The following is a 12593-nucleotide window of genomic DNA, read 5'->3' as shown; positions in this document are numbered from 1 at the left end:
CTGGAGTAGTGTGCCAAGGTGTGTGGTCCATGTGGGTGGCTCCTGAGCAGGGGTGGTGCCGAGTGCTCTGCTCCAGTGCCAGGCTGTGCCTGGTGGCCCTGGGGACATTTGTGCCCAGTCGTGTCCTGCCAACCATCTCTGGTTGCACCCAGGCTCTATTTGCTTCCCTGTGCAACAGCAGCAAGCTGGAGCACTCCTGTGGGCACCGAGCCTCCTGGGAAGAAGGCACCAGTGGGAGCTTGGTGCCTCAGTTTCCCCTTGGGCCATGGGAGGGAAGGGGGTGAGCGGTGCTGCTGCTGTGTGCTCTGGCATCAGGAGGGTGATTTTGGGGGTGCAGGACTCCAGGAGCACTGTCCCGATGCTGGAGGCTGCTGGATCCTGGCAGCAGGCACGGGGCTCAGTGGCACAGCGAGCTGTGCTGGGGCTCAGCTCGGGTGGGAGCTGGGGAGGAGGCGGCAGGTCTCTCCCGGCAGGTCTCTCCCAGCTCCTTCTCCAAGATCCCCGTCCTGCCTGCTCGAATCCAGCCCCGCCAAAGCCTCTTCCAGCTCCATCCTGCCCGCTCAGCCAGGCACTCCGCGCACAGATGGCGCTGGGACGGGCTGGATGGAGGAGGGTCCCCGGGGTGCCCGAGCCCTTCAAGGTGTCATCCCGGGGTCGGGGGGCCGGGTCCCCCTGGGCTCTGCCACCCTCGGAGGGGCCGCAGGGACCGGTGCGCGCACCTGTGCCCAGGGTGCCCGCCCGTCCCGCGGGCTGGCAGTGCCCTCTGCCGTCGCACGGGGCGGCGGAGCGATGCGCAGCAGCTTCCCCCCTCGCTCGGACCCCTTCCCCACCAGGCACAGCCTCCCCGGTGTCACCCCCTTGCCCCGACCTCCCATCCACCGCCCCTTCCCCACCTCCGGGGGGCCGGGGCGGGCTGGAAAGCCCCCGCCCCGCTCCGCAGCCGTCAGCGCTTCTCCGCGGGCGGAGCGGGGCCGGGGCGGTGAGGAGGGGCGGGGGGCTCCGGTGGGCTGCCGCCCGGGGAGGGACGTGGTGGGGGAAGAGAGGAGTGGGGACCCGCAGCCCTGCCGCACGGCCGGGGGCACGGGAACGCGTGAGTCAGTGTCGGGGTGTGCGCGTCTGCATGCTTGTGTGTGTGGGCATGTATGTGTGCAAACATACGTGTGTACTGTGTGTGCATGTGTGTGTGCAAGCATTTATGTGTGTAGTGTGTGTGCAGGCATGTATGTGTGTGCAAACATACGTGTGTGCATGTGTGTGTGCAAGCATTTATGTGTGTAGTGTGTGTGCAGGCATGTATGTGTGCGCAAACATACATGTGTACTGTGTGTGCATGCGTGTGTGCAAGCATTTATGTGTGTAGTGTGTGTGCAGGCATGTATGTGTGCGCAAACATACGTGTGTACTGTGTGTGCATGTGTGTGTGCAAGCATTTATGTGTGTAGTGTGTGTGCAGGCATGTATGTGTGTGCAAACGTGTGTAGTGTGTGTGTAGGCATGTATGTGTGTGCATGCATCTGGGTGTGTGCATGCATCTGTGTGTGCAGGCATGTATGTATGCACACATGTATGTGTGCACACACGTGCATGGGCATGTATGTGTGTAGGCATGTATGTGTGTGCATGTATACGTGTGTGTAGGCATGTTTGTGTGTGTATGTATGTATTTGTTTGCATGTCTGCACACGTTTATGTACAAGTGTGTGTGTGCAATGGGTCTGCATGCAGCTACACAGCTGCCGAGCAGGAACGCTGCCCTGCGGCTGGGGGTGTCCCCAGGACTGGGTGCCAGCACAGAGGGCAGGTGGGAGCACAGACAGACAGACACTGGGTACAGGGAGGGAGCAGACCCCGGTGAGGAGCAAGGGGTGACACTGCGAGTGCAGCAACTTCCTCCCTCTGAAGTGTGAGGGGAGCCAGCTGGAGCCAGCTGGTCCAAGGGGGAGTGACTCGGGTAACCCAGGGGTTGGACATCTGGAAGCGGGGAGACCCCAGGAAGCGGCTGGGGCCCTCTGCATCTCCCCAGACGAGCCCGGACGAGCGGTGGGTGCTGTGCAGGCCCCCATGCCTGGCAGTGTCAGGATGGCAGCGGGGCTGATGGATGCCGCACCACGCAGGCCACGCAAATGGCAAATCCCTGCGTTGCGAAGGCTGCTGGTGGGGCTGGAGGCGGCTGCACCTCCCTCCCCCGGGACTGTCTTAGAGTCAGTGGAGTTTATTACTTTAACGTTATTTCCTCTCTCTGAAGAGCATCTTTTCAGCAGCGCTGCTTTGTGAACCAGGAGCCAGCCCCCAGCAGGGGTAGGGTCTCGGTGCCGGGTTTTGCTGCCCCAGCGGTGGGAGAGGAAGCCCCCGACTCACTCGCCAGCCTCTCTCTGATGGAGGACGAGAGGGAGAAGGTGGGTAAGGACAGGCAGCTTCTCGGAGCTGAGCTCGGGGGAGAGAGCGGCGGCAGGATTTCATTAGCCTGCCTCTTAAGGCAGTGAGTATCCATCCCCTCCCATGCTCCCTCCCCAGCCCGACCCTGTGTGGCGCAGGAGTGGTGGGACCTCAGCCTTCATCTGGAGCTTCTCAGCAAGCCATACGTCCTTCTTGGGCTGGAAAATCAATTTTCCTTCTGGCTGTTTTACGGTCACCCTGTCAGCTCCTCTGCACAGCCGGTAGAGTTGGAGCTGGGATCGATTTTTGGGGTTGGCTTTGGGGCTGTACCCTGCTCTGCTTTGGGGAGCAGGGAAAAGGGAGAGCTTTGCTAACATCCCCCGTCAAGGGGGCAAAGGGCTGAGGAGTTGTTTGTGAGTGGGAAATAGGACAAGGAGTGCTTGGGAACCCTGGAGGGAGGGTGGGGGGTAGATTTTGGATGGTTTCCCAAGAAAGGCTGTGGCTGGGGTAGGATGGCTGCAAGGGTGCAGAGCTGTGGCGATCAGCGTCATACTGGGAACCTAACACCAGTGGGGAGAGGGGCAGAGGGAGCAGGGGCAGCAGAGGGGTTGGGAAAGCATGCCACAAACCTCCCCGTCTCTCCGCAGCCATGAATCCGTACGTCAGCTGCTCCAGCCCTGAGTTCCCCCTGCCTCAGCAAGACTTTCCTGTGGAGCCCATCAGCCCTGATCTCTGCAACAGGACTCACCGAGCGACCTTGTTCGACCCCAAGGATGCCAACCTGACAGAGGAACAGCTGCGGGATAAGTACCTGGGACCCCGACGGTCTAGCTTCTTTGTCCCAGTCTGTGTCATCTACCTGATGATCTTTGTGGTGGGGGCTGTGGGCAACACACTCACCTGCATTGTCATCCTCCGGCACCGGTTCATGAGGACCCCCACCAACTACTACCTGTTCAGCCTGGCCGTGTCCGACCTGCTGGTGCTGCTGCTGGGGATGCCGCTGGAGCTGTATGACATGTGGAGCAACTACCCCTTCCTGCTGGGCGCCAGCGGCTGCTATTTCAAGACGTTGCTCTTCGAGGCCGTCTGCTTCGCTTCCATCCTCAATGTCACAGCCCTGAGCGTGGAGCGCTACATCGCTGTGGTGCACCCACTCAAGGCCAAGTATGTGGTGACCAGGAACCATGCCAAGAGGGTCATCATCACTATTTGGGTCTTGTCGGTCATCTGCTCCATCCCCAACACCAGCCTCCATGGGCTGCAGCCTCTCTACGTGCCTGGCCGGGGGCGGGTGCCTGATTCGGAGATCTGCACCCTGGTGAAGCCACGCTTGACCTACAACCTCATCATCCAGATTACCACCATCGTCTTCTTCTTCCTGCCCATGGGAACCATCAGTGTCCTCTACCTGCTCATTGGCCTGCAGCTCAAGAAGGAAAAGATGTTGGAGACCTTGGGAGCGAAGTCCAGCGGCAGCGGCAAGTGCCACAACACCCGGGGGCAGAAGAAAGTCAAGAGGAGGCAGGTCACAAAGATGCTGTGTGAGTCTGATGCTGGGGAGTGTGATGCTGGGGATGGGCAGAGCCAGGGAGTATCTCCCAAGGCTCTGTTGGAAGGGTGCTGTGGGGGAAACTGAGGCACAGGTGGTCCAGAGCACTGAAGCAGGGCTGTCCCAGAGGAAGGCTGCGGGGCTTGCTTGTGGGATATCAGGGCAAAGACAGATCTGGTGGCTCCAGTCCACCAGCGAGGGTTGCTTATGCCAGCTCCTTCCTAGCCATGAGACCTCTCCTCCTCAATGAAAGTGCTGGGTGAGAAAGGGAAATGAGGTGGGTTGGGATGGGGGAACCTGCTCCCTGTCTCCCAGCCAGACCTCGCATGCTGGTCTGGTGGTGGTGGTGGTGGTATTTCCCAGAGGGGGATCATTCCTACCCAGTCCCACAGCCTCTGCAACTGTCCTGGGGCAATGATGCACTGACCCAAGGCCGGACTGGAGCATCCCTCCATCCCACCGCTCTGTGTTCCTGCTTCCCTCCCCAGTTCTGTCCCTGCAGCCCCTGGCCCCCTTCTTGGCAGTGGCAGCCGGCTGCCCTTGGCTAGCTTTCTCTCCCCGGCACGCTGACCTCCGCGTGCTCCCAGCCCCGTGATGGTACAGTGATGGCAGGTTGCCCAGCACAGTCCATCCGCAGGGCCAGGGCTGCTTCTCCGCCATGTCCCAGACAAGTGGTAACCCCGCTTCCCCCAGCACCAGGGCTGGGACGGGGACAAAGGGGGACCTGTCCCTTGCGTGCAATGCAGATGCAGCGTGGCATGGGCAGGGCAGGGGACCCCAGGACCACCTATACATCACCCCCTTTCCTTTCCATCAGCAGAGCGGGGTTATAAAAAACCCTCCAAAACCAGAGCAGAAGGAAAGGGCACAAATAGCTCTTGCTCCTTGGACTTTGCTGGTGAGGGTGGCAGGGTTCCTGGAGGCTGGATGCCCACAGGGGCATCCCCCAGCCATGCTGCATGGCCCTGGGGCTGTGGCAGGGCCAGCTGCCTGCTGATGGGGAGCAGAGACACATGGTGCAGCAGTGCCTGGAGCAGCCTGGCAGGAGTTGGAGGGAGGAGATCCTGTCCAGACCTCCAGCCTCTCCACAGCAAGTCAAAAAGGCACTGGGGGGGTCCTTCCCCTCTCCCCCTTCCCCTCATCCTTTCCCTCTCCCGTGCTTTTTTGGGTGTCCTTTGCTATGGCCAAAGCCAAAACTGGGCAGCGCTTGGCCAGGGACTGGAGGACCCTTGGGGGGGTGAGTCCCATCCCCTCAGTAACAGCAGCTCCTCGGCTCCCACAGTTGTGCTGGTGGTGGTGTTCGGGATCTGCTGGGCCCCCTTCCACACAGACCGCCTTGTCTGGAGCTTCGTCTCCACCTGGACCAGCCACATGCTCCACATGTTCCAGTATGTCCACATCATCTCGGGCGTCTTCTTCTACCTGAGCTCAGCCGCCAACCCCATCCTCTACAACCTGATGTCCACCCGCTTCCGGGAGATGTTCAAGGAGGTGATGTGCCATGTTGGCCACGGTCCACTGCGGTCACGGAAATACTCACCCAGTGTCACCCGCACCACCACCCGCAGCACTGAGTGCGAGCCCATGCCCGGCACCAACGGGCTGCCCCTCTCTGATGCTGACGAGTTCGAGCTCGAGGAGGTGGAGGGTGGCCAGGCCACCACCCATGCAACATCCCTCTGCTGAAGAGTGGGAGGACACAGGGGGACTGGGGTCAGCTTTCCCCACCACCAGCATCCCCCTGACTATGGCACCCATCCCATGGTGGGGATCGGGGCAGGAGAGATGGAGGCATCCCTGCCTCTCTGTGCCATCCCACTGGGATGCAAAGACTGGTTCTCTTGACAGTGCTGCTCCAGGGACATGGTGGCAGTGGCGATGCTGTTGTGCCCTGGATGAAAAAGTTTGTGGGTGCCTTATCTCAGGAGACCTCCCCAGGGCCCTCTGGCATCGACGTGCCCCTTATTTTCTTGCACATCTCTTCAGTGGTGCCAGCCAGTGTCTGGCTGCAGGGTGCTGGTGTGGCTCTCTGCTCCCAGCCTTCCGCCTGCCCTGCATCCCGAGCCCATGAGGGCAAGGGAAGAAGTACAGCTGCTCCCTCAAGAGCTGGAGTCTGTGGGGGAAAATATGGGACAATGGGAGTCCCAGGCTGCCTGCAGCACCAAGGCACAGCGCTGTACCTGTCCATGTACCCCATGAATATGCCCTGCTCTCCCCTCTCTGACTCACATCTGGTGGGTGCCACCCTCCTCTTCCTCAGCTCACCATGGGCCCCTGCAACCCTGGGGAGTGTGTGGAGCCCTCCCTCCCCGCCCTGCATGGGCTAATCCTCATTGAGAATTAAAAATGCCGTTGACCTGCTTTGTGCCCTGGTTGCATCCCCCTGGACCCAGCTCTGCTCCCAGCACAGGACTGAACCTGGGCCATCCTCCTGGGCAGTGACAGGCAGGCCATGTGCCAGGGTGATGGGCACCAGGGGTGTCCCACCAGCTCTGCCTGTGAGCTCTGCTGCCTGTGGGCCTGGCCAGGCTCAGGGAACAGCACGGCAGGGAAGGCATGAGCAGCACCCTTCTTGGTGTCAGGGATGCTCGGGTTGAGCTGAGGTTGGGGCCATTGCAGAGGGGAAGCTGCCTCCAGAGCGGTGGCGATCAATTTGTCCCCAGACATGCAGCTCGCAAAATGTCATGAAAATGCCACGGGATGCGGGCTGGCTGGTCACGCTCCCACGGGCTGGAAGGACCCATCGATTTACTGTCTGTGATCAATGCTGCTGACTTCCTGGTGTATGCCAGGTCTTCCCACAGGATGAAATATTGAGGGTCCAGAATGCCACCTGAGGGGCTGGCCAAGCAGCTTGAGCTCTTGGCTTACACATCTTCCCCAGCCCTGGTTGCTCCCCTGGCTTGGCATCCCATGGCTGTGCCTCTGGGCAGCATGGATGTACCTGTGGGGCTCACCTGGGGACCTGAGCGCAAATACCAGAGGACTGAGCTCCAGACAGAGTGCTGGCAGCTGCTGCTCTCCTTCCAGCCCCTCCTAAGCACATCATATGGAGCCACAGCCAGGCCAGTAACAAAGAATGGGTGGGATTTGGGGCTTGCAAACTCCCTCCTGCCCCTATTGACCTGGTCTCTGGTTCAGGGGCAGTGGGGCCAGCTCCCCATACCCACAGCAGGATCTGCCATGGGCAAAGTGTTTGTGGGGTCCTGCTGTGTGCTGCGGGGTGAGGGTGGGCATGGGGCTGTGGTAACTTTGAGCTTCAGGGTCCTGCTGGCTGCTCACAGCCTCTCTCCACATGATGTCAGCATGGCCAAGAGCATCAAGATCCATCTATTTCCTTCCCTTTCCGGCTCTCATCACTGATGGTCCTGGCAGGGGACAGCACCCTGGTAGCCATGCAGGGCCCCTCGTAACTGCTGTGCAGGTGGACATGACTGTTGTCTCCTTGATGGCAGTTATTGCCCCATGTCACTTCACCCAGCCACAGATCTCCAGGGAATGGCTTTTCAGTGGGTGGTCAACAGCGTTTAATCATGCAGCAACAGCTGCCCGTGTGGAGATTCAGGGTCCCTCTGCTGTGAGCTGGGAGGGCGCATCCCCGTGCTTGTGAGCAACCAGGCAGCTCAAGGATACGGCTGTGGCCACTGCAGCTCAAGCTGCTTGGTCAGTGCCAGAGGACAGTGTGTCTCCCCCCGGGGTTTTTTGGGGGTGTCCTGGGACTCAGCACAGCTGGAGTGGAGTTCAGAGCAGCCGGAAAGGTGAGGCACTGGCTTTGCCTTCATCCAGCCTTGTGTCCCCAGCTGCCCTGCTGTCTCCTCATCTGGGACTGCCTGTCCCCCTTGGCTACTCCAAATTCCCCTCTCTGAGATGCAGGAGGGGAATGTGCTGCTGAGGCCCTGGTGTGTCAGGTGGCCATGCTGCGGGCTGCCCCACTGCCTGCCCCCTGACCCCCCCAGCTCGGCCAGGGATCGCCCTGGAAAGCATCCCAAAGGCTTGCCAAAGCTGCAGCTGCAGTGTGGCTGGTGGCACCTCCTGGGTGGAGATGCATGGGCAAACTTTGCTCCCCTGACCACGGTTTTGTGACAGCGTGTGGAGAAAACCCCAAGTCCCCAGGTACCGTGTGCCAGCTGGGCTCATGAGAGATGTTGCAACTGAAGGCTCCCAGGCTAGTCCTTTAATCCCATAATTAATTTTAGTAAAAGCTGCAGTCAGGGCCTGAAACCTAATAGAAAAGGAACGCGTCTCTGAGAGTGGTTTCACAGGGAGGGTTTTACACATCTCCATCAGCAGGAGGGCAGCGGCTGCTGGCTCCTGCCTGGCTTGGCCTTGTTGCAGCCCCCAGGAAGGGAATTACGGTGCCTGTTTGCTCCAAGGAGGATGCTCCCTGCTCACCTGCGCCCTTGGGGTCAGCCTGGTTCCCTGCCACCTTCCCGGTATAAACTGGAGGGATTATTTCTGCTGGGGAGGTGGTACAGAAGCCAGAGCCTTGCCGGGGGGGCGGGGGGGGGGGGGGGGGGAGGGGCAGCAGAAGCCAGGGATGGGGTGAATTGCTCCCACTCCTCATACATGTGTAACTGGCCGGGGGGATCAACTGCCACAGGATGGGTGTAGGGGAAGGGGGGTCCCAAAATGCTGCCCGGGAGTTCTCAGCAGCTAAATGATCCTTCCAGACCCCAAGGGAGCCCAGAGGGCACAGAGCAGAGTGGTGTTGGGGGGCCGGGAGCTGGGGGGAGCGTGTGGAAGCTGTTGCTCCGGGTCATCTCTCAGAGCTGGGGGAAGCAACTCTGTCCCTGCAACACGGAGCACGTGGCCAGGTCGGGCTCCATGCCACCATCTCCTCTCCAGACACTTTGTTTCCTTTGTTGTTTGGGCTGTTCCCCAAAAGTTGTCCATCTGTCCTACCAGATTTACAGCATGTCTGTCCAACAGCCGGTTCCTGCTTAACCACCCACTCCCAGCCCCGAGGGAACCCTCCTGTCCCCCCCAACCCGTGCCCACTCAGCACCCCTACAGCAAGCACCCATCCCTCCATCACGTCTGGCCCTGCTCCCAAGAGACTCCCTCTCTCCCAGCAGCTTGTGGAGCTCTTTCCCCCTCCCCCGCACTGCTGCATGCCCTGAGTGACACAGTATCTCCGGAGCTTCCAATAAAAAGATTTATCACCATAGCTTTGAGGATTAAAAAGCAATCTATCTATGAGGCTGCCCCAGCCTTGTAAGGCTTTTTTTTTTGTACTGTGGTTGTTTGCAGCAGGCATGGGGTGTTTTGGTTTGGTTGGGTTTTTGTTTTTTTTTGTTTTTGTTTTTGTTTTACAGAGCCAAATTCAAGTTTTACAGCAATTGCCTCATATATTTGGAGGCCTGATGGATGGCTCCGGAGAGCACCAGTGGATTTCTTGCCGCCCCTCTTCAGTAAGCAAGGGAAGAGTTGGGTTTTTCTTCCTTTGCACAGCAGTGGTATGGGGAAAACTCATACAGCATGAATTTGGCAAAGCCATTGCGTGCCTGGGGGCGAGCGGTCCCTGGCTGGGGTCAGGCGGTGGGGCAGATTCAGGCTGCCTGGCCATGGATGTGGCACGGCAGCCTTTCCCACCAAGAATCCAGGCTTTGTAAAGAGAGCGGGAAAGCAGAAAAACGTAAATGTCAGGAAACCACTGTATGTGCTGGGTTTGAGCGTGGTACAGATTTAGGTGTTAAAAAAAAATATTTTTTTTGAACAATATTTCAATTATCCCTCTTACTCCAGGCCAGTGGTGGCAGTGGAAAGCTAACACCTAGTGTCTACAGGCTGGTGATGGGCAGCATAGAGGTAGGCGGGAGGACAAATAGGGTGAGAGAAATATATGTAGGATTTGATTCTGCTCCTTGGGGACACCTGTAGGCACAGCTATTAGCCCCACACCGAAGGCAGCCCACCTTCCTCCCCAGCTCCTTGGTGGCTTCCCAAAGAGCCAGGACCCACCCAGGAACCAGCTTCCCAGGAGCTGCGCATTGCAGGGAGGCTGGGAAGAGGTGGCGGGGGGGAGCAGAGCCCACCGCAAGGGCCTGGGTGGAGGAGCACAGCCACGGCTCTGGATGCTCAGGCTGACTCAGCCAAGGTGCAATGTGACTGTCACCTGCACTGGGGACCTTCTTCTCCATGTCACAGCAGCCCAACAGCCCTGGAGGGGCTGGGCCAGATGCAGGGAAGGGATGGGCTCCCCGCATCCCACCTCTGCCTGCCTTAGGGCATGCAGGGACTGGACACACTGGGGCTAGAAGGGCAAAGGGCATCTCCAAGAAGTGAAGGTCTGTGTGTTATCTAAGGACCTCCCTGCCTGAAATACCACCGTCCTCATGTCCTCACAGCAGGATGATGGGAAGGACAGAGGTGCAACACACAGTGCCCTTGCCCACAGCCTAGCAGCAATGTGCAGGGACATTTTCAGGGGCAAAGTGGCCCGTTGAAGCCACTGGACACCTTCACAAGCTTCACCTGGGGCAGGATCCAAACCACACCGCAACAGGTTAGAAGAGACAGTCTGTCTCCCACCTTCTCCCATCACGATGTGTTGTTGCTAAAGATGACAGAATTGTTGTCAGCAGAGCCTGTGTGATGCTTAAACTGGCTCATGGGGACACTTCGGTTAAGAAATGAAAGTGATGCGTAATTAGCGTGGCAGTAAGTGGATTAAAGCTGGCTGGATGGCAGACCTCTGGGGCAAGGAGGGATTGCTAACAACTGGTTGGGGATGGGGGTATCAGGCAGCCCAAGGCCCACCCACTGACCCTGAGCAGGTCCACAGGGCTTGGGGAGAGCCAGTGCAGGACTTGGAGACTGAGCTGGAGGACAACAGTCTGCAAAGGGCTTCCCCACAGCCCACACAAGCTGTGTTTCAGGTCCTCAGCGCACACATCCCAGGGATCTGCCCTGGTCCCCTGTGTGGGATGTGGAGGATGAGGGGGCACCACCTCTCCGGTCCTCATTGGGGTGGAACAAATTCCAGCATGAAGAGGAAGGCTGGGATGCTCAGGCTGGGAAAACCTAACTTATCTGGCTTTTATATATTTAGGACCAGTGAAATATGAGCACAAGTTCCCAGGGGCAGTGGTGGAATCCCTTGAGGGGAAATGCCTCCTCACAGGTCAGTGCTTTTTCTATAAGGTCAGCTCTTCTTCAAATGTGGTTTTGAAGGTATTTGCTTTTGCTAAGGATGTGGTCTGCATTACAAAGTCAGGAAAGGAACAACAGCCCTTGCTCCCCCACCATGCCCAGACACCTCCCCTCCCTCCTGGCACGCAGAGCACCTGGCAGTACCCGGGCTGACCCACTCTGAAATGAGTTTGCAATGAAAACAAGTAAAAACCCGATGCAGACCCGTACTCAGGGCTAGACCCCAGCTGCCACATTACTATAGCAGCAGACTTTAATTATAGGGTTTTATCATTCTTTGTGCTTATCACAGCAGCCAGGGTGAGTTTGTCTTCTTGGTTTGGGACTATTTAATGTGGCACATTGGAGAAAACTGTCTGAGAGGCATCTGGAAGACAAACACATCTTTCTTGTTATCTTTCCTCAGCAGGTAGAGTGACTGTCTCACATTAACGACCATCTCACATTAATGATGCTGAGACCAAGTGTGAGACATCCCTTCCCACACCCAGAGTTTGCATCTGACCAAAAGCTGTATTTCACACAGAAATCAGCCTGGGGCTGCCAGGAGGGGAGGACACAGGTCCCCAGTGGGTATTTGGCAGGGACAGGACAGAGCGGCTTCCCCACGCAAGCCCCTCTCCATGCCTCGGCCAGCAGGCACCTGCAGGCACAGGAGCTGCCAACAGGCAGCAGAAAATAAAGACACATAAATAAATAGATCTGGATTTCCTCAGCTCCTGTGCCTGACCTCTGCAGGGACAGCTGATAAAACCCCTTTGCTGCCTCACACTTGCCTGTGCAGGCTCATCAAGAAGCTCAGCAGCACTGCCCTCCTTCATCCCGCAGCCAGGGGACCTTCCCAGGGGGCTGCAGGCTTATGGCAAGTGGTGGACAAGGTCCTGCTTTCCTCAGGGCAGGCTTTTGGCTTGTTGGTCCAAGTTGCTTTCAGGTAACTTTCACCCCCAAAAGCATCCCTATAGGTTGTCTGTCTGTCTGTCTGTCTTGACTGGGCCAGATCCCACAACCCACAACTCCCATGGCAGTGGCCTCAGCACACATATGGGTAACCCCTCCCTGGTCAGACCCTGCTGTGGCAGGCACCTGCTTTTCAGCATCCTGCTTGTAGGGAGAAACATAAGCCCTGATGCCACTTCCTCCCTTCCTGACATCTCCCACTACTCCCATTACTGCAGCCCTCAGGTTATCACTGGCCCAGAGCATCCTCTCCCCTTCACACCAACCCCTCCAGCACTTGCTTGGATTAATTCCTTTTAATTTCTCGTCTCATGCTCAGAACAGCTGGGGCCAATTTGCGGCTGCTGTCACCAGAAAGAAATCAAGTTAATGACAAGAAAGCCATTATAATTGAGGAGACCCATCAAGCCTTACTGCTGTATTAATGAGGAACAGGGGAAGGTATTGCTGTTGCCTGCCCTGCTCATCTCTTCCCCCACCTAGAGCTCCTAGCTATCCCAGGAGCCTGTTGGCGACCCCAGGCTCAAGCTCCCTTTTTCCAGGTACTGCCTTTTAT

The 12593-nt window shown here is 58.2% G+C and overlaps 1 protein-coding gene across 2 annotated transcripts; it reads left to right on the top strand.

The window, feature by feature from the left end:
• Positions 1-2093: 2093 nt before the first annotated feature.
• Positions 2094-6289, top strand: NMUR1 (neuromedin U receptor 1). 2 transcript variants are annotated; one of them, XM_005237756.3, is made up of 3 exons: positions 2094-2396; positions 3024-3920; positions 5211-6289. In XM_005237756.3, exons 2-3 carry the CDS (start codon positions 3026-3028, stop codon positions 5612-5614), a joined length of 1299 nt encoding a protein of 432 aa, XP_005237813.2. In that variant the 5' UTR covers positions 2094-2396; positions 3024-3025; the 3' UTR covers positions 5615-6289. The 2 variants fall into 2 exon arrangements, with proteins under 2 accessions (XP_005237813.2, XP_055673237.1); XM_055817262.1 differs by lacking the exon at positions 2094-2396 and adding an exon at positions 2546-2657.
• The last annotated feature ends 6304 nt before the right edge of the window (positions 6290-12593 follow it).

The sequence above is a fragment of the Falco peregrinus genome, chromosome 12 (genome assembly GCF_023634155.1).
Source record: "Falco peregrinus isolate bFalPer1 chromosome 12, bFalPer1.pri, whole genome shotgun sequence".
Lineage (NCBI taxonomy): Eukaryota > Metazoa > Chordata > Aves > Falconiformes > Falconidae > Falco > Falco peregrinus.
Note: the sequence above shows the minus strand (reverse complement) of the source record. Positions and strands in the feature narration are given on the sequence as shown.